Source organism: Littorina saxatilis, linkage group LG14, assembly GCF_037325665.1.
Source record: "Littorina saxatilis isolate snail1 linkage group LG14, US_GU_Lsax_2.0, whole genome shotgun sequence".
In the NCBI taxonomy this organism is placed as follows: domain Eukaryota; kingdom Metazoa; phylum Mollusca; class Gastropoda; order Littorinimorpha; family Littorinidae; genus Littorina; species Littorina saxatilis.
The window spans coordinates 20,305,096-20,325,546 of record NC_090258.1 but is presented as its reverse complement, the minus strand read 5'-3'; the positions used below and the strand labels follow the sequence as shown (position 1 = coordinate 20,325,546).

At 41.8% G+C, this 20,451-nt stretch overlaps 3 protein-coding genes and 1 non-coding gene across 5 annotated transcripts in view; 2 read left to right on the top strand and 2 right to left on the bottom strand.

Moving 5' to 3' along the window:
* Positions 1-4,233, bottom strand: part of LOC138947327 (origin recognition complex subunit 2-like) — a 35,976-nt gene extending 31,743 nt beyond the window's left edge. The window contains exons 1-4 of one of the 2 annotated variants that reach the window (XM_070318773.1): positions 4,088-4,233; positions 1,044-1,184; positions 456-493; positions 315-363 (exon numbers count right to left, since the gene is read on the bottom strand). In XM_070318773.1, the coding sequence (XP_070174874.1) occupies positions 315-363; positions 456-493; positions 1,044-1,184; positions 4,088-4,181 (322 nt within the window). In that variant the 5' untranslated portion in view covers positions 4,182-4,233. Of the gene's footprint in view, positions 1-314; positions 402-455; positions 494-1,043; positions 1,185-4,087 lie in introns of both variants that reach the window. The other variant, XM_070318772.1, reaches the window with a different exon arrangement.
* A 223-nt stretch (positions 4,234-4,456) lies between these two features.
* On the top strand, positions 4,457-4,528 carry Trnaq-cug (transfer RNA glutamine (anticodon CUG)). Its single transcript has one exon. It is a non-coding gene; the product is annotated as a tRNA-Gln (tRNA).
* Positions 4,529-5,803: 1,275 nt separating this feature from the next.
* On the bottom strand, positions 5,804-11,265 carry LOC138947324 (ankyrin repeat and SOCS box protein 1-like). Its single transcript, XM_070318770.1, has 4 exons — positions 10,992-11,265; positions 9,813-10,033; positions 7,854-8,205; positions 5,804-6,902 (listed from the first exon to the last, which is right to left on the bottom strand). Exons 1-4 carry the CDS (start codon positions 11,203-11,205, stop codon positions 6,760-6,762), a joined length of 930 nt encoding a protein of 309 aa, XP_070174871.1. The 5' UTR covers positions 11,206-11,265; the 3' UTR covers positions 5,804-6,759.
* A 32-nt stretch (positions 11,266-11,297) lies between these two features.
* LOC138947325 (dnaJ homolog subfamily C member 9-like) lies at positions 11,298-17,491 on the top strand. Its single transcript, XM_070318771.1, has 5 exons — positions 11,298-11,505; positions 13,990-14,142; positions 14,648-14,767; positions 15,155-15,366; positions 16,366-17,491. Exons 1-5 carry the CDS (start codon positions 11,304-11,306, stop codon positions 16,549-16,551), a joined length of 873 nt encoding a protein of 290 aa, XP_070174872.1. The 5' UTR covers positions 11,298-11,303; the 3' UTR covers positions 16,552-17,491.
* The last annotated feature ends 2,960 nt before the right edge of the window (positions 17,492-20,451 follow it).

The following is a 20,451-nucleotide window of genomic DNA, read 5'->3' as shown; positions in this document are numbered from 1 at the left end:
GGATTGTTGCCCTGATTACAGTTTTTAATCATATTAGTACAGGTTGGCCTTGGAAGGGGTTGACAGGTCTGTTAGCCCAGCTATTGATTTCATCATGATACCAAATTCAACATTCTACATTCCTAACAATGTGCTGAACTGCAAATCTCCAAATCAGTTAACAACCCCAGGCATGCTATTTTCCAAATATGCAAGAGGGCAAAGATGACGATTGAAAGACGAGATACAAGCATGAACTATCAGTGTATACATATCACTGAGAAAGAGGAGACCCCCCCCCCCCCCCCCCCCAAAACAAAAAAAACCCAACTGACCTTTCAAAGCCATCTGACCAGATTTCTTGGGTGTGCGGAAGGAGAACACCTCCTTCCCTCCAATGCCTTCATCTTGCAGTGTCAAAGCTTCAAAATAAATGATACACTGAATAAACCCTTGGGTGTGCGGAAGGAGAACACCTCCTTCCCTCCAATGCCTCCATCTTGCAGTGTCAAAGCTTCAAAATAAATGATACACTGAATAAACCCACTGTGCACACATTGTCATTGCATTGATTGGAGTGTGTGACTGTCACGATATGTCTCACTGTCCGTGAGACCCAGAGAGAAATTCATACAGAATAACAGTAACGGATAGCCCAAAACACAGGAAAACGATTTAGGTAAATGTGTACGTGCTTTCTGGAAAAAATGTGTGAGATTAATATGAAATCTAAGAAACATTTGCAGCACAAGAATTGAGACGCACCTAAACAATTTACTCAAAGGTTCTCTCAGTCTCTGCTAACAAAATAAATATATTATTTAATAAAAGTGGAACCAGGGTCAGTGTCCCCATTCTTCATCGTCATACTTTTCTAGAGGCTGAACTTGTACACATGAATAATCTTGTATCATTTGTGCTCTATGCTCATTTGCTTTATCGTCCCCAGTGCAAGAGACTATTTGGGACATGAAGTGTTAATACACTAAGATTAAGAATGCTATCAGTTGTGTGCACCCAACTAATGACCATTTACACAAAGCTTGAATCAATGAATGACTAACCTGAAAGATGTGAGGGGTTATCATCCTCTTCATCACTGCTGCCCTCCACCGCATCACAGTCTGTTAGCTTCTTTTTCCTGCCACTGGAGTCCACGCCAGTCGAATAACTCAGACTGCGTTTTGATGCTTTACGTCCTCTTCCTGGAAACAAATGCATTTGAATGAATTTTGTCTGCAGAGTTCCGAACCACGGACCCGTTCAATGATTTTTAAATCACTCTCGGGTTTGTGGGATGGGCACAGCACGAAAATGAACCAGTGGCCATGACGCCATTCCTGATCATATCATTATCATGTCAAGTTCTATTCCTCCTCGTTAGCTCCAAATGTAAGCGAGTGCCCGAAGCTCAGCAATTACCTTTGAAGGTAAAGCCAGTCAAGCAGGTTTGAGATTTTAGAGCTAATTTCTCAGCCCTACACACACACACACAAACTGACCATAAATGAATGAATGAGGATGAAAGTCGCTTCTTCATTTCAATGCTTGTTAATTATTCTCTCAGGTGCTAGAAGAAAGGTTCCGAATAACTCTCACTTACTATATTACATATGTCGTATGCATTTAGAGTGATTACTACCCAGGGATGTCGTTAGGCGTCGGACATCGGACATATAACGATGAAAATCCCCAAATGTCCGATTCACATTGCCGCATGTCGGTCAGATGTCCTATCGTTTTAGCCTGAGCGTGGTCATTGTCCGATATGTACTCCATTCCTTCGGACAGCGCAGTATTCGTTAATTTTCATTTCAAGATACAAATCTTCTAAAAGACCGAACGCTCTCGTGTTCAGCTGACACTGAAGTTGTCAGTGCCGCGTGCGGATCTTTTCTTTTGTCGGGAATTCCCGAACCGTTTGCGGTATGCGCCGTTTGGGTATAACCGTCTCGGTGCAGCGCACTGATCTAAAAATAGTGGATTCTTTTTAGATCAGTGCCAGCTACAGGAGTACGGGAGAGAACTCCAACTGACTAAATTTGCAGTCTGCTTTTGTTTTCAATACGAGACGAAGCACTGAATTATGCCGCTGAAAAAAAACCTAAAGCCTGCAAAAGATCAGCATTAGATCAAACCGATCATTTTGTTTGTCAAATTTTATCCAAATCATGCAGTATTTAATCAAAGTACGAGCTCTGAAGTTGTTCATGTTGGTTTCTTTTTTGTGGTTTCTTTGAAACTAAACAAATACAACATTATAGTTTTTTTATACGCACACTGTGTTGATGTATTTACTGTAATATTATGTGTGTGTTCTACAGCGCGCGCGCGTGGGTGTGTGTGCGTGTGTGTGTGGGCGCATGACTTTGGAACAATTCCATGGAATGTGTTATAAGCTGTTTGGCGCAAATTCATAATGTCCTATTACACTTTCTGAAAGCGGTCAAATGTCCTATTGATGCTGAAGAACTCAGGACATTTGTCCTATGGGTATGAATTTGTAGCAACATCCCTGACTACCCTTTGTTTATCCGATCAGTCCTACAAAAGCTGCTATGGGTTCGCAAAGGTTCTCAACAGCATACAAGGAGACAGCCGACTAGCAGACAACTCTGCAGAGTCTAGCTGCTGTGAGTGTGTGTGTGAAGGGTGACGCAGTAGTCTGTCTCAGTCTCAGTCATACAAATTTAACATTGAAGACATATTGTCCTTCCCGCGATTACAATCAACTTTACTGCAACAGATCTGACTGGGCTTTGACATAGATTAGAATAACATTAATAACAATACTTCTAAGGCCAAAAAAAAAAGAAGTCTTTTTACGGTAACATAGGCAAACGATGACGACAAACTGTCTTTCAAGGAACACATTACAACATCAGTATCAAAAGCAGAGTACTTGGAGTAATTAGAAGGACCTTTCAGAACTTGGACAAGGAAACCTTCGTACAGTTGTACAAAAGCTTGGTCAGGCCCATTCTAGAATATGGTCACTCAGTCTGGAACCCACAGGCTAAAGGGCTCTGCAAAGACCTAGAGAATGTCCAGAGAAAGGCAACAAGGATGATTGGAAGTCTGAAGGAACTGTCATACTCTGAAAGGCTTAGGATCCTGGGAATTCCTTGTCTCCAGCATTGTCGGCGCAGGGGTGATATGATTGACACTTTTAAATACCTCAAAGGTATATACATTACCCAGAAACCCAATCTACACAAACCCCCACCCACTGAGAGGTAACAGTCTTAAACTGTTTAAAAACTTTGCCAAGTCGAAAGTAAGGAGTGCCTTCTTTGCAGACAGAGTTGTCTTAGACTGGAACACCCTGCCCGACAATGTTGTGACAGCTGATAGCGTTAACTGCTTTAAAGCACGACTGGACAGCCACTGGAAAGACACATCAAGTGTCTACACACCAAGCTGCTACTAGCCCCCCCGCGTATGCAGCTTACTTTTGTGGATCGGCGTACAGGTTTTTAACCTAAATCGTCGCACAAGTACAAGTAGGTACAAGTAAACACAATTAAATAGGGTCTGTAGGTCGGGTTTGTTTTTTTCCTCCAAAATACCATATTCTTAAGTTATTTTGCCAAAAAACCCCTTTTTTTTTCTTTTCCCCCAATGCCAAAAAAAAAGCCTAGGGTCGCGCGAAAAAATAGGGTCGGTCGGGATACCGTAAACAGACTATTTTTTTTTTTTGTGTGCCTAAGGCCTAAAAAAAAAATAGGTGTGGTTACGGTAACCCGACCTACCCTATTTTTTGGGGCCGACCCTGTAACTTTTTATTACATTTGTCCAAAAAATACCCAAAACAACAAGTAATCGAGTGCAGAAAACGCAATGAAAGCGAAAGCGCCCGAGTCGCACACTTATTTCCCTGTCAAGTAGGTTTAATTTGTACACATTAGAAAAAAAAGTGATTGCCTACCTTCCTACCCTATTTTTTGGGGCTATGTTACCGTAACCACACCTATTTTTTTTTGTTTTTGTTGGCCTAAGGACAAATGAAAACATCATACTGTTTTACGTGTCTTACATGTATCGTTCGCTATCTGCAACTGTTTTCAAAGCATCTGCTTGCCATGTTGTTCATTAAAAGATTACATACCCGACTTCTTGTCTTCAATGTGCAAAATGTGCTGCACGACATCTTCATCGTTCACGAATGTGACAGACACGCTCTTTTTCCGTTCCTTCTGCATCACTGTTTCGCAGTACCCTTGTTTCGGTCTACTTGCGATTTCAATGGCGGGAATTCTCACTCTTTATCGATGAAGGAAGGAAAGTTGACTTTCACTAAATTAAAGAACAAAAATGTGCCCGATTGAAATTACATTTTGATGAAAAGAAATTAATTATAGGGTACGAGCAGCGGTGAAAATCTACAGACTGACTTACAATTAGTTTCAACTTCACAGGCGTGTTTATTTTAGCGTGTTTTTATATAAACACTAATTTTCACTATGCCGACAGGAACGGTTCTATGGTGTAATGGTTAGCACTTTGGACTCTGAATCCAGCGATCCGAGTTCAAATCTCGGTAGGACCTAAATTTTTTTCCTCGGTTTTTTTTTTCATGACATACTATTGAGTGGCTGTAGTACAACCCTCAATAATAATGTTGCCCCTATGGCTGCAGAAGCTGGTAAAGCCAGCAATTATACAACAGAAAAAAAAAGTTCTGATTGTGTTTTCAGCACTGATTAATCCAGCTTCTTTTTTCAGCAGCATTTGTCTGTAGTTTTGCAGCCCTGATTAAACCAGTCTCTTTTAACCACAGTGTATGTTTGTCAATATTATTCTGAAAAACTGAAAATGGAATTCTGCTGCTGTAGGAAAAACAAAAATGCTGCATAATAAACAAGTAATTGTACAGAAGTTTTATTTGCTGCTGTAAGAGGGAATTTAATTTGTCATAATCCGTCATAGATAATTAACTTATAATTCTTCTCTGTCGGAGAAGTCAGGTGCTGCATGCTGCCAATTTTGGTTTGCTAAGGAGCACTTTCGATATATTCCTTCAACAAAAACAACAAGCTAATAAGCATCTAAACCACTGGATTGGTATTTACTTTGAAAACTTTCTAAATTTTCTACCAGTTTACCTCTTGTGTCTGTTACCTTATAATTATGTGTTCACTAGGTTTACCTCATTGTAAGTGTTTTAAAGTATTAGATGATTTTACACACACACACACACACACACACACACACACACACACACACACACACACACACACACACACACACACACACACACACACACACTAAAGTGAGGTAGTTCTGTGATGGTAGTAGTTTTGTGCAATGCGACTCTAGGTTCAGGTGCTTGAGTAGATCTGTGATAGTCTGTTAATACTGTTGTTTTAAACTGTCTAACTGGCTAGATTATGATTATATAATTTTATGTGATGATCTGACTAAATGATAATAATCACGTGTACTACTTACTTTTAAATGGATTATAAATTTTAGGTATTGTTCTAGTATTCACTAATGTTGTATTGATATTACTGGCACCCCTTTTAAACTGATATGGTTTTTACCTTTACAAGGCGACGATGTGAATTTGTGATGTAGATATGTGGCTGGTTATGTGTGAGTATGTAAATAATTGTGTGTGTGTGTGTGTGTGTGTGTGTGTGTGTGTGTGAGTTGTGTCCGTGTGTGCATGACAGTGTAATGTACGTATGTATGCATGCATGGTGATGTGTGTCTGCATATGTGTCTGGTTGGTTTTTATTTTATTTTTACCGTGCCGTGCCAAGATGAAATCCTTTTGCAAAATTGGTGAATAAATATCTTGTATCTTGTATCTTGTATCTTGTAAGATAAAGACATATTTATTCATTGTTTCTGTTCCAACTTTAAATAATGTGTTTTTATCCAAAACAATAAATGTACTTATACATGTAAATATATTGCACTGTATTGTACTATGCTAATATTGCACTACACGCAGTATGGTGGTCTTTACTGTGAGTTTACATAAAGAACACAAAACAAATTCACAAATGTGGGGAAAGGAAGCTAGGATATCAGAAATCAACGTCGTGGTGGAAATTTGTAATGTGAAGAGGATACCGTAATGCCAAGTTTTCTTCTGGCCAGGGGAGAAAGTCACATAAATGCACAGGAATGCCTCAGCAGTACACATATTGCCTTTCGCTCTTACCATTGATTACTCTCCTGGGATGTCAAAAACGCCAACTCTTATATAAAATCGCTGAAAACTTGCCAACAATTTCTGCAGAATTTCTGAACTTATTCCCAAAAGCTATATAGGGTACTCCAAAGACTGAATGAAAATGAAAACTTTCCCAAACTGCAGAAACTTTTGATTTCCCAAAGAAATCAAATCCTAGCAACATCATCCCTGCGTAACCGCTCTTGTGTCAAGAAGTGTAATGCGATTCCAATAAACGCGATTCCAATAAACGTAGTAGTTATACAGTGGAACTCTCTTTTAACGACCTCCAACAATCTGAGAAAATCAGGTCTTTAAAATGAGGGAGTCTTAAAATGGAGGTAAATTGACAGAAGTTATGAATATGAACAGAAAATCTGAAAAAAAGGTCTGAAAAGGGAGGGAGTCTTAAAAGGGGGGCTCCACTGTACTTCCAATCAATGCTACTTGCTTCCAACATGGATCTTGCAAATGATGCTTCAGAAACAACATTAACAATTGTTACACAGCTAGTGTTTTCACTCACAGAAGAACTCATTTTCACTGCAGAAGTCAGGAACTCAAAGTCAAACCAAACACATTTACCAATAAATTTACAGTCTCTCAAAAGTCAGGTACTGGATTAAACTTGCAGGGACACCAGGAAGACACTCCAAGGAAGAAGCACACTTTTTCTCTGATGATATTCGCCTCCATACAGACAAACGACACCAGGACTTCAGCGACCGAGGTTCATCTGAAACAGAAAGAAAAACAAGTAAGAAAGCAGCTCAAGAGAAAGCTACAGTGTCAGTAACAACAAACAATCAATAACTTTGTTTTACAATTTTGGCTTAAACATAGCTATACAGTAAACATTGTGACTGTGACAAAAGAAAAGGTAAACAAATGAACAAACCAAATATATTATCTGAGCATTAATTTTCGGTCTATGAACCAGGTGCTATATAACAAACTAGATGAATACCCGCTTCGCAGGGTACCCGGCTTTGCCGGGAAGAAGTAGAGCCGAATACCTTATGCCGGGAACGAAGGAAGGGAGATAAACGCGCAAAACACTGGAGAAGATAAGGAAGAGTTACTGGGAATGGATGTACAGAAAAACCATAAAAACCAAAATCGGTTCAGCGCTGCGCGTTTGGAGCACGTGTTCAAAATTTTCATGGACCGGATTGTGTCCGGGGTGTACCTGAATATGCCCACCAAATTTGAAGCAGATCCATCGAGAACTTTGGCCGTGCATCGCGAACTGACACACGGACACACACAAGCCGTATATAGTTATAGATAGATGAACACTACAGTCCAACCAGCCCTGGCGACCACCTGCCCACAGCGACCACCTGCCCACAGCGACCACCTGCCCACAGCGACCACCTGCCCACAGCGACCACCTGCCCACAGCGACCACCTGCCCACAGCGACCTCCCAAAACGATCCCTGACAAGTCGTTTTTCTATATAATTCACCTTTTCCTCACACAAAAATGTCTACAGTGACTACTTTTGGTCGGTCACTTGGGTGACCCTTTTAGACAGGTAAGCAAACTTAAGAAAGGAAGAAAGAAAGTAAGGGGGAAAAAAGACAGAACAAAGAAAGAAACACAAAAACAGAAAAAAGACAAAATAAATAAAAGAAAAAGCTATGGATGAATGTTTTCACTCAACATTATACACGTAGTACATACCTCGTATTTTTCTGAAGAACTCTACCAAACCACCGGAATTTTCAGACTCTCTTGTAACACCTCGTGGCTCAGTGTCCCATGGATACCGTTCTCTGCTGTCCTTCACCCAAGGACTTATCCCAAACTCGTAGAGCAGTTCAGCAAACTCTGAGCCACATCGCTGAATATGATAAGGGGAAGAAACTCCAGTGAAGGATGAGGTGTTGACGGGTTTACCGCCGGAAGAAAGGAGAAGTTTGAGACAGTCGTAGTGCTGGTAGGCCGTTGCAAGTTTGAGGGGGTCAATGGTGAAACCGAGTCCTGTGCTGCCTTTCCTCTGTATCACGATCTCCGCTCTGAACTTGAGCAGTAGCTGGAGAATAATAGCAAAAAGTCAGAAACTGAAAATTCCACACCCTTAATTTTTGAAGACTGAGCCTCCTAAAATGAGCCCAAAGTAAAGTGCGCGATGTCTCAATGTCTTCTAACATAAAATTCAGTGTCAAAGCTATCTGCAACGAGCTTTGTGAAGTAGACTTTGCAAAGTCGACTTCGACTAATTAATATGAGGCTTTAGAAATTCAGGAAAACCTGCAAATCATGCCCATTGCCTATTTTCATTTACAGTGGTACCTGTAATATGCGGCTGCTGCAATGACAGGACATCTGCAGAGAAAGGACATATAATTCTGTCCCTTTGCCTGTTGTCTTTACCGAAATATATCAGGAAAGAACACCCACAATCTAGGGACAGTTTTGGCTCAGGTCTCAAGGGCAGTGATGTACATTTTTCTAGCAGCCTTTAGGACAAATGTCCTGAAGACTGAAAATCAATAGGACACAGTGTCCTGAGATTGCAATTTCAATAGGACACAAACACGACTCGTAAAACCGCATTTAAAAAGAATTTTCAGTTTAAATTCGTCCACCTTCCGCGACTGTCATGACTAGATACTCAAAGGATTGAATCACATTTCAAAGTTATTTGAACAGTTGTCGGTTTTTTATCACTGCCCATCTGTCGACAATGTTTTTCAGGTAGGCATCTGACCGTTCTGCGGGTCCCTCAAGTTTTGCTTTCAGGATCATGTCCTGGGTTTTGACACACAATTGGTTTCTTCGAGCCGTACACACCAAGTCAGCCAAGGATATACCTTTTTCCATTCCTCAGAGAAGGAACGTGATTTCTTGTCTTTCAACTCTTTGACTTGGGTTGTCTCTCTCGTGCTCGTCGACTTACTTGCAGTTGCACTTTCACCATCACTCTCCACTTCGACGAGTTCGTTCTCGGTTGACGTTGTTGTTGATTCAGCTGAAGCCACAGTGGCTGGCAAACGCAGCATGGACATCAATGTCTGCTGATTGTTTTATCTGCTTTGAGCTTTTTTTTCGGACCCATGTCGTTTCTCTTTCGATTTTATTTTCGTTCGAACGCACAACGGTTTTTCCGGATATTATGACGAAAAGTAATGCCTTGCACATGTGCGAACATGCACGGGTGGTTCCCATTGGTTTAAACGATTTATTGCTGAGCCAATGAATGCACTCGGGGCACCATATGGGTTCGGTTTTCTTTTTTTCTTCTTGATCCAACTTGAGGATAAATTCAATTCAAAGAATCAGATCCCATATGGTGCCTCGTTCACTCAACAAACTGGTCACACGCAGTGCATACTTTCGCTTGGCAAAACCGAAACAAGCTTTCCTCACGCAGTGTTTACTTTCGCTTGGCATAACCGAAACAAGCTTTCCTCTTGAAAATTGAACAGTCCGCATGTCCGCGTCATTGTCAAAAACGATCGGACCCTTGACCACTTCTTCTGTAGGTTAATCGGACCTGTGTCCTGCTGGGGTTAAAGCTATAGGTCCTGGGGAAATTGGATCGGTCAGAGACCGGAGACCGACTAAAATGTACATCACTGCAAGGGTGTCCTTTCATTGCAGGTACCACTGTATCACAACCCACACAGACACACTTACCTGAACCAAATGCAAACTACCCTGCATGGCAGCCAGAGCAAGTGGAGTGGAGCGATTGTTAGCATCTCCGTTAGGGTCGGCTCCCCTTTCCAGTAAAATCTCTGCGCAGCGGAAGTGGAGGTTTTTGACCGCAACATGAAGTGGTGTCTGACCTTTCACATCAGGTACCTCAATGCTGGCACCATGGTCTAACAGCACCAAGGCGCTCTCTGTATGTCCACCTGCCAGAGACAAAGAACATAGGAAAACAAAGATTATGTTCGTGCATTTTTGTGCCCATGCATGCATGAATGGATGAATCATATATATATGGACAAAAGCATGTTACAGTGGTACCTGCTATGGAAGGACACCCTTGTGACCAGTGAAGTATCTTTAAAATATCTCCCCAAACCAACCCAATTTAAGATTTTAAAAGATAAATTGAGTTTAGTCTAGATAATGACAAAGGAACAACATAATGTGTCCTCTCGTCAAAAGGACCTCACGTCATCACTGTAGATATCCTGCCCTGTACTTTGGTTGTGCCATTATCTTTTCACTAATTAGTTTACGGAGTGGCTCGGGAATTAATCGGCGAGTCAGTTACGGCCCCCAGGCTCGAGAACTGGCAGTCATCAGTATCTCACAAAATAGATTTTCCCTGTCATGGCAGGTATCCGACCTTAGCTCAGTTGGTAGTGAACTGTTCTAGAGTTTGCGAGGTCGTGGGTTCGAGCCCTTCCGTTGCGCTTTTTATTTTTTATTTTTTTAAAAATCACTCCGAGCGTGGGGGCTCCGTAACTCTGTTGAACAATCCCTCTCAATGCGGTCAATGCGCATGCGCTAACATGGGGAGATTAATCAGGTCGTGAACAACCTAACCCTAACCCTAACCCATGGTTCGTTCGGTCAAAGGGTCGCATTTTTTAAGTCCTCTGAGCCACATCATTGACCGCATTGAGAGGGATTGTTTAGCAGAGTTTTCAGTTCGTGACACCGGATCTCCAGCCACAGCCATCAGTTTATCAACTCACTGACAGATTAATTGTCTGATCGCTAATTGATTTCGTGAATTGTATGGCTGCGGGAAATGTACGTATTGCATTTTAAATAATAAAATCAATTAAACTGTTTCGTGAATGTATTAAAATGTCCACAGGTTACGTTTGTTTTTCAAAATAAAAATATCTTCAACACCTGTCGCCGCAAGCCTCAGTGGTGTGCAACCCAAATGATTGCGTCGATTGATAGCCTCCCCTGATGTCATCTGCTTCAGAAGTTCTCTCAGCGTTTCTGTGTCTCCGTAGTATGCAGCAGTATGCAGTCTCGTGTCGTCGCTTCCATGGAATTCTTGGCAACCTCCAAACTGAGCCGCTATAGTGCGTGACACGTCAGACGTAGAAAAGGCCATGTTTTACTTTCTCTGCGCACTCATCTCGTTGTTTGTAAATAAACATTTGCACACGGTGATTCGTTGGGAATGAGCTCCCTTGAGAGACTCTTATTTGTATGAAAACAGCGTTAGTCTGTCATTTCGCGGAAAGTTTCAAGTCGTCTGGGAAGCAGCTTTCGTCGCTAATCAAAATGCCGAAAAAGTCGAAAAGCAAGAAAGAAAAGCGTCCAGCGCTTTTGGAAGCATGTCAAGAACTCTTCGACACAACTGACTTGTACGAAGTGATTGGTGTGCGAAGGGAAGCAACGCCACAAGAAGGTACTCAGCGCGATCTTAAGATGGCGCAGAACCATATGACGATCCGCAGAAAGCGCGCCCATCTCGAGCAAGCCGTTTTGATCTTGAACTTCTTCTTCCCGAACTTTAGCGTGTTAAATTCATAGCTCAGAATTCAGAGGCATTTAAGTCTCCAAATTTGTAGAACCTGCTGTTGTAATCATAACAAGTCGTTTTAGATCCTTTTGAAGTTACGGAATGAACTCCGATGAACTGTACGAATGCATTTCGTTTACATGGGTCAAAGAAGGAATTATCCGTATGAACGAACAAGGGAGACAACTCTTTCGTGTAAATGATGTCCCATGGTTGACAACGTACGCCATTTTCGGTGCATTTTCGTCGATTGAACAACCAAATTAATTAATTATGCGGTAATCTTGAACTTTAGCGTGTTAAATTCATCGGAGTGGCTAACGGTACGATATCGGATATAAAGCAAATTCGAGGGCTTAGATACTAGCGAAACGATATCGTATGCGAAGCAACTGTGAGAGCTTGGATGCTAGGGAAACGATATTGGATGTGAAGCAAATTCGTGGTCCAGATGCTAACGAAACGATCCTTTCTTGTTTTTCAGGCATTTTGTTGTTGTTGTTGTTGAGTTGAGCATTTTTTCCCGTCACTTCCGGTTTATGAGAAAAATGTTCCGATCCAAGCAGCCTTTGTTTTTCTACCGTTGTCACGTGACTCCTCTTCTTTCCGCGTTTTGCTGTCCATCATGGCGGAGAATGATCGGTGTTTGCATGTTGGCCAGCATTTCGATTCCTATTGTGATTTATATGAAGCTGTGACGCGATTCTGCCAGACATCACATACACGCCAGTTCAAAACGCCAAAAGCAAAAAAACAGCATCAATTTTGGTCAATTTTGAAGCGAGTTACGCCCGTTTTAAAATAAAAATAATAATAATAATAATGTTATCATACACATATCGCGGGATTCACCAAGACACCATGTGAAGTACGTCATACATGACGCCATATTGTTACTAAAGTGACGTGACCGCTGAGGATGTATGACGTACACTACACTCTTGCCTGGTTATCGATCGTAGGATACAAGTTCAAGCTTATTCAGTCTCATCATTCAGTTTTGTTAAAACTTTAGCCTTCCTAAAGCCAAGTTTTTTCGTGTCGTTAGCATATTTGCTGGTTGAAGACCAAGCGAAACGATATCGTGCCGCTAGCATATTTGCTTGTTGAAGACCAAGCCAAACGATATCGTGCCGTTAGCAGCCTAACCAAACGATATCGTGCCGCTAGCATATTTGCTAGCCAAACGATATCGTGCCGTTAGCAGCGGCCTAAATTCATTCCTCAGAATCCAGTGACATTCTTTACTTATTTTTGATACAAGTCCATGTAAGCAAGCCAAAGAACATTTGTCGTGAAATTAATTGGCGGATTGAGCTTCAAACTTTAGCATAATTGGTAGACCCTAATGTTGAACTTTAGTGTGGTAAATTCATAGCTCACAAATAATCCAGTTACTTTAGGCCAAAAAAAAAAAATTGTCTGTTTAGGGTAACCCGACCGACCCTATCGATTTGGCGCCGACCCAAAAACTTTTTTTTGATTTTCAAAAAAAAAGAAGAAAAAAAAGAGGTAAAAATGCTAAAAAAAGACATTTGGCGTTTCTTTCTCTCCCTTTCTCTCTGTTTTATTTATACGTTAGTTTTGAAACATGTATTCATCAAATATAAGAAGTGAATGTTCAGCCAACATAGCATTTACAAAACAAAAACAAAAAAAACAAAAAAAACAAAAAAATACCTACCTACCGACCCTACTTTTTTTGGTCATGTTACCCTAAACAGACAATTATTTTTTTTTGGCCTTATATATTGACTTCTTTTTGATACAAGTCCCTTTACCCACAGAATATTTATCGTCAAATTAATTGACGGATTAAGCTCCAAACTTAAGCGTAAATAATTAATTTGCCATTGATTTTGCTGGACGAAAATGGCGAGAAAATATATATATATATATATATATCCTATGTAATATCAACGCCACCCTATGGCCGGTTTATTACATAAAGGGAAGGGGTAAGCAAAATGTTAGGAACGGGTGTCGACAGAGTCAATGAAGGAATATTAATAGCTAGGAACTTGTTTCATCATTCACCTGTGATATTGCCTATTCAGACTTTTCAGTAGAAATAACAATGCCAATTTTGGGAATGTTTATATTATGTTTGATATAATAAATATGTACTTATAACCACTTATTCCAAATAAATTTATATAACAGATAGCTCTCAGTCTTTAACCAAAGGTGTGACAATCTGACATGTTTGTTTACTTGATTGTTTTGTCTGAGGTGTGTGTGTGTCAGCGTGTGTGTGTGTGTGCATGTGTGTGTGTGTTTAAGCTACCTATAGTATAACCCTAACATAAAGTTTAAACTTACAGACATTTTGAAGGGAAAATCTAAGAAAATGATGTATATTTTTTTTAGTAAAGAAAGGCTACCACAAGCGGTCGCTAACAGTACACCCAGATAGAGTCGGTCCAGAGGAAAAAGAGGTGGCCACTAAGAAGTTCCAGACACTGGGAAAAATCTACACCATCCTGTCTGACAAGGAGAAGCGGGCAGTCTATGATGAAACAGGTGTTGTGTTTTTGTCTAATACAAGTTTTTGTTCTTGAACAGATTTTCAAACAGTATCTTCCATACATTTAATTTAATATAATGCACTCATGAAATAAATAGGAGTGCAATGTCTTTAGCACAGTCATCAACCAGCCAAGGCACTGCATACCCCCAGCCATGAACAAATTGACCATCACACACATATATGCATGCATGCATTCAGAGCTGCAAACGTATATATTTTTTCAAACCGGTACGCAAACTTTTATGATGCAAAATACGGTAGGCTGGTCATTGGAGTCCAACTCAGAGTACTGTCTTTTGGTTTTTTTTGCGAGCGGAAAAAAAAACAGTAGTTCTAAAAATCAACCGGTTGGTCATACCGGTAGCCAATTTTGGTCTGGTATTTTCTCGTTTCAACCGGTAAAATACCGGTTAATGCCTGTCGCCAATACTGCACAAGTCTCTCTGTCTCTTAAAATTGATAGTTTTGTTTATCATTCATATTCAGTGTTGTTTGCAGGTGACTTTGGCGAAGACGATGATGTCCTGGACCAGGATAAGGACTGGTGTGAATATTGGCGTCTTCTCTTTCCCAAGGTCACTGTCAAGGATATTGAAGAGTTTGAGAAAAAGTACAAAGGCAAGTTTCCTTTTTGTGGGAGTGGGAGACTTGTTCTTTTTGCATGTTCTCAGAATTATCTACATGGAATAAAAGTCTTAAAAACAAGAAGCATGTAATCGCTGGGATGAGTTGGGATTTAGTGCTGGTCAATGAGACATGGGATGTGCATGGGTGCTATGTATTTAAGTTAAGATAAAAGCAATTGGGAAGAAAAGATGTAGCATTATTAACAAAATATTTGTAAGTGCTACTGCTATTCCAACTTCTAAAACTTTATGAAAGGGGTGGTGTGTGTGTTGGTCTTAAATTTAAGCTAGGAAGTCTAAATATATATGTAGGTGACTTTCGGTATCATGCAGACATGAAGTAAGGGAAAGTAATTTTTTATCACCAACTTTCCTGCAGGTTCTGCAGATGAGCTGGCAGATTTGAAAACAGCGTACATAGATGCGGAAGGCGACATGGACATTATTATGGACAGTGTACTCTGCTCCACGCCGGAAGATGAGGAACGCTTCACACAGATCCTGCAAGACCTCACCAAGGACAAGGAGCTCCCAGAATTCAAAGCCTTCACTAAGGAGTCCAAGAAGAAAAAAAGTGCCCGGCAAAGAAGGGTGGGTAGTATGTGTAGCTCCAGCCCTTATGGCTTTGTCAATCTGTTAAGTTTAAGATTAAGAAAAGTCTTAAAATGCAGGTAACTTTACAGAGGTTATAAAAATGGGGGGGGGGGCTCGGCTCTCTAGCAGGGGGTTCTACTGTACTGTATACACAGTGCAGAAGAATGTGCATGAGTCATCACATTTTGACCAACAGTCTTGAGTTTCTGTTTTAATTTTAATTTTAAAAGACACCTTTCGTTGAGATGGGGGATCAGAGTGACGGAAAGAATATGGAAGGGGCCTCAGGTAATGGTGACCATCGTGATTTTGATTCAGGCTTGGGGGCCGGGTAGCTCAGTTGGTAGAGCACTGGACTTGTGATTCTAAGGTCACAGGTTGGAATCCCGGCAGGGACGGACACAGGTGTCAACTTTATGTGAAGACTCATATGGTATCCATGTCCCACCCCTGTTTCACCACAATGGCACGTAAAAGACCTGGGTCATTCTGCCATAAGTGCAGGTGGCTGATTACACCTAAACACACACACACCTGGGTAGCGCCACTCTTGTTGCTGCTAGCTTTCCACTGGGAGTAAGCGACCCGGATTTCCCAGCTTTGATGGAAAATGGAGTGTTTCAGCAAGAAGGTGACAGTTTCTTGAGTGAGTGTTTCGCTGAAAGATTAAGTCTTCCCTCGTCTGGTTATAGTTACAAATCTTGCAGCAATACTGGAAGGCTGAACACAGCTGTGGATCCGTTTGAACTTTACCATTAAAACAAATCAGACAGTGAATGTTAGTGAACACTGGAACACTGCGCGATAGCTGCAGTTTTTCTTTTTTGTGAAAACCTTCAGCATTGGACCTTTCATACATGAAATGTTTTTGTATTTCTCTACTTTAGTCCTGACTTTATTGAGTTTTTGAAAATTGCTAGAAGTTTTGGATGTTCAGTTATTTCTTTTTTTAGTTTTGTGCTTTTCTGTAATCGCTGGTCTTTTGGCTTTTTTCAGGCAGCAGCAGAGGCAGAAGAGGCGTCGGAAGAAGCGAAGAGACTGAAGTTGGATGACACAGATGCCTCGCTCACCGCCCTCATACAGAAGAGGAACAAGTCGCGTGCCGCTCGGGACGACAGCTTCTTTGCAAACTTGAGGGCAAAGTACGCACAGCCACAGAAAGGAAAGAAAAAGAAAAAGTAACTGTACTGTAGGCTGGAGAAGGACATTTGTGACTAACACACAGAAAACCATGTTTTTTGAGTCACTTGAGAAAAAGTGACTCTATGTAATCGGTCAGTGTTAGTCTGTCCGTCCGGCCGGCCGGCCGTCCGTCCGGCCGTCCGTAGACACCACCTTAACGTTGGACTTTTCTCGGAAACTATCAAAGCGATCCGGCTCATATTTTGTTTAGTCGTGACCTCCAATGACCTCTACACTTTAACGATGGTTTCGTTGACCTTTGACCTTTTTCAAGGTCACAGGTCAGCGTCAAAGGAAAAATTAGACATTTTATATCTTTGACAAAGTTCATCGGATGTGATTGAAACTTTGTAGGATTATTCTTTACATCAAAGTATTTACATCTGTAGCCTTTTACGAACGTTATCAGAAAAACAAGGGAGATAACTAGCCTTTTCTGTTCGGCAACACACAACTTAACGTTGGGCTTTTCTCGGAAACTATAAAAGTGACCGGGCTCAAATTTTATGTGAACGTGACTCCCAGTGACCTCTACACTTTGACGTCTGCTTTGGTGACCTTTGACCTTTTTCAAGGTCACAGGTATGTCTTGAAGGAAAAAAATTGAAATATCATATCTCTGAAACTATTCATCGGATTTGATTCAAACTTTATAGGATTATTCTTTACATCAAATTATTTACATCTGTATTGTGTTGTGAATAGCAATTTCTTCCTGTCCATCTGATGCCTCATATATACTGTTCAAAAAAAGAAACGCATAGTTGCTACTTGCCAAATTTGTTTTATTTGTCGAAAAAATTAACAGAAAATCCAATATTTAGATTATTTGTTTGAAATTTGGTATGGACACAGTTGAATGCACACACAGTTCATTTGCATCTTCAAATCAATCAGTCAATCAATACGATTGGGTGCCGAGGCTGTCAAGTCAGTAGGGGGTGTGACTGCCTTGAGCAGCAACAACTGCCCGGCACCTTCTGGGCATGGACTGGATCAGATGCCGGATATCTTGCTGTGGGATGGTGTCCCACTCCTCCTGAAGTGCCTGCAATAGATCGCGGTGATTTGCCGGCGCTTCTTCTCGCCTGCGCACACGTCTGTCCAATTCATCCCAGAGGTGTTCTATCGGGTTCATGTCTGGCGACATGGATGGCCAGGGAAGCACCTGGACATGGTGGTCGGTGAGGAACTGGGTGGTGAGTCGTGCTGTGTGCGGGCGAGCGTTGTCCTGCTGGAATATGGCATCCTGGTCAGCCAGAAGAGGAAGGGCGTGTGGGCGCAGAATTTCCTCCACGTATCGCTGGGCAGTTATGCGCCCTTGGACGTGCACCAGGGTGCTCCTTCCAGCGGTATTGATCGCCCCCCACACCATGACGCCTCCACCACCATGAACGGGTGCCTCATCTACACAGTTGGGCGCGTAACGTTCGTTTACTCTCCGGTAGACCCTCCTCCGACCATCATGTCGCTGGAGCAGGAAGTAGGACTCGTCGCTGAACCACACGTGTCTTCAGTGATTCCGGACGGTCCAGCGAAGGTGCTGGTTGCCCCACTGCACTCGGTTCTGGCGATGGCGGCGGGTGAGGACAGCTCCTCTGTGAGGTCTGCGAGCTCTCAAACCAGCTTCATGCAGGCGGTTCCGCACGGTCTGGTCCGATAATCGGTGTGGCCCGGGGAGAGCCTGGACAGAAGATGAGGCCGACAGGAAACGATTCCGGAGGTGGCGGAGCCGTATGAAGCGGTCGTGAGCAGCAGTTGTCGCCCTTGGTCTTCCCGCTCGTGGCAAGTCAGCAACGGAGCCAGTGGCTTGAAACCTGACCCACAGTCTACTGATGGTGCTCTGGGACACGTGGAAGTGCCTGGCGATTGCACTTTGACTTTGGCCTGCTTGTAAACGACCCAATGCAATTTGGCGGTCTTCTCTGCTCAATCGGGCCATCTTTCGTCGCTGAATTGTCATCTGATTTCTTTGTGGCGAACAATCCGCTTTTATGGGTTTTGGAAGACATGGTGAGAGCTCAATATTCCCCGAGTTTCACGAGATTACACTGAAGCATGACGAGTGGTCATGCCAAATGAGCAATTTTGACATTGTAGCCACTGATAACGCATGCGTCACGTGCAGAGCTCACTTGTGGCAATGGACGAAAGGTCGACGACCAGATAAACATTTTCTGCAGTTTGGTGGATATCCTTGTAGCCATATAACTAAATTAACCAAATATTACAAGCTATGCGTTTCTTTTTTTGAACAGTATAATATTCAGAACTGCGAAAGTGACTCGATCGAGCGTTTGCTCTTCTTGTTTGAATTTGTTTCAAAATACATAATTTACAAATGAGTAAATTTTCACCTGCCTGCTAAAGTGGGACCCCCATTTTAAGACCTCCATATCTCTGAGAATATCAGGTCTTAACAAGGAGGGAGTCTTAAGATGGGGGGAAATTTACAGAGGTTATGAACAGACAATCTGAGAAAACAGGTCTTGGAAAAGGGGGGGGGGGGGGGGGGGGTGGCGGCTTAAAATGGGGGTTCCACTGTATTTTTAGGGTGTTACACAAAAGTGTGTAGTGTGGCTTATGCCCGGTTTTCTTGAATGCTGTCACAGTTTATTTTCCAAATGTTTGAATCAGCTTTACCTTTTACCTTGCTTTGTGGATGTTGCAAAGCAGAGCAGTATGTTTGTCCAAAACTTGTTTAAAATTAAGGCTGAAAGTCGTTTGTTCATTTCAATGCATGTTATGCTTTCAGGTGTTAGGAGATTGTTTCCCCATAACTCTCACTTAGTCTTGTTGCAAATGTTGTATGCATTTAGATCGCTTAATTAGTCGCCCCTTTGTTTTTCAGAGATTTTTCATGTGCATCTCGGCTATCTATGGGTAAATTTGTGTTGCTGACTAAATATTAGATAAGTGATGTTTTCTGAGCGTTTCTGATATTTTGGCGCCATACAGGACCGGATTTTGTTATTTCCAGGCAGGAGTCTTTCCTGTGAACTGAAGGCACCAGCGATGTTAAATGAGTTTCAGTAAACTGTATGAGATTTGTGTACATGTACCCACTTCTTAAACCAAATGTTACTAGCGTTCTGAAAGTCTGCAATATGACTGCTTTGTAGTGTAAGCTTAAGGAGAATTTCAGCCCTAATGTTATTTTATGTGAGCATCCATGCTTTTCCTGCATGCCAGGCATGGGAATTGAACAAAGTAAAAAAGTAAAAAAGGCTGAACATTTTTAAGTAATAGCAGAGTCGACGGCGCAAAGCTCCTAGCCCTAGTAGGGGGGTTTCCACTGTACCACAGAGCATAGACCATTTATCCTGGACCGCCAACTAGCTCTCTCTCCGCTCTTTCTCTCTATTACAAGGTAGCAGCCTCTCGCATTTAGGAACCTACGCTTACATGGCCTTTCAGAAATCGGGGGGACGTGATATCCGGTGTCGATTGTAAACATGGACGAAGTTGCCGAGGTAAGTTCTGAAAATGCTAGAATAAACTCAGCAAAAGTGCATATGGAACATGTTTTTCGATGGGTTTTGTTAAGTTTAGTTTGGAGTTTTGGAAAATCCAGTTCATTGTCACCTCCCATTGTCACAAATAACTGGAGCGTGCTTTCTTTTCACTGTCTTCGAATCGCTGGCCTTTCAAACCGGACGCGACGCGCCCCTGAAAGTCGAGAGTCGTAACCTCGAAGGGTCACGTGACGAGTTGGCGGTCCAGGCTATTTGGTCTATGCACAGAGCTAATGCCACTGTCACTTGTTGAAATTTAACATTAAATTATTTTTCAAATCGGACAGCTTGTTTGTGTTAACCTTTCTCTCTTGAACACACACACACACACACACACACACACACACACACACACACTGATGTTAAAAAGGATAAAGTCACAAAC

What these genes read in the sequence shown, in the direction of transcription:
- LOC138947324 (XM_070318770.1), bottom strand. Translation starts at nt 11,205, where the DNA reads ATGGCCTTTTCTACGTCTGACGTGTCACGCACTATAGCGGCTCAGTTT. An exon ending in ACTGAGGCTTGCGGCGACAG is followed by an intron (nt 10,034 to 10,991) that starts GTGTTGAAGATA and finishes TGTCTCTGGCAG; the next exon opens with GTGGACATACAGAGAGCGCC. An exon ending in GTAGTTTGCATTTGGTTCAG is followed by an intron (nt 8,206 to 9,812) that starts GTAAGTGTGTCT and finishes ATTATTCTCCAG; the next exon opens with CTACTGCTCAAGTTCAGAGC.
- LOC138947325 (XM_070318771.1), top strand. Translation starts at nt 11,304, where the DNA reads ATGAAAACAGCGTTAGTCTGTCATTTCGCGGAAAGTTTCAAGTCGTCT. An exon ending in GGAAGCAACGCCACAAGAAG is followed by an intron (nt 11,506 to 13,989) that starts GTACTCAGCGCG and finishes TATTTTTTTTAG; the next exon opens with TAAAGAAAGGCTACCACAAG. An exon ending in GGCAGTCTATGATGAAACAG is followed by an intron (nt 14,143 to 14,647) that starts GTGTTGTGTTTT and finishes TGTTGTTTGCAG; the next exon opens with GTGACTTTGGCGAAGACGAT.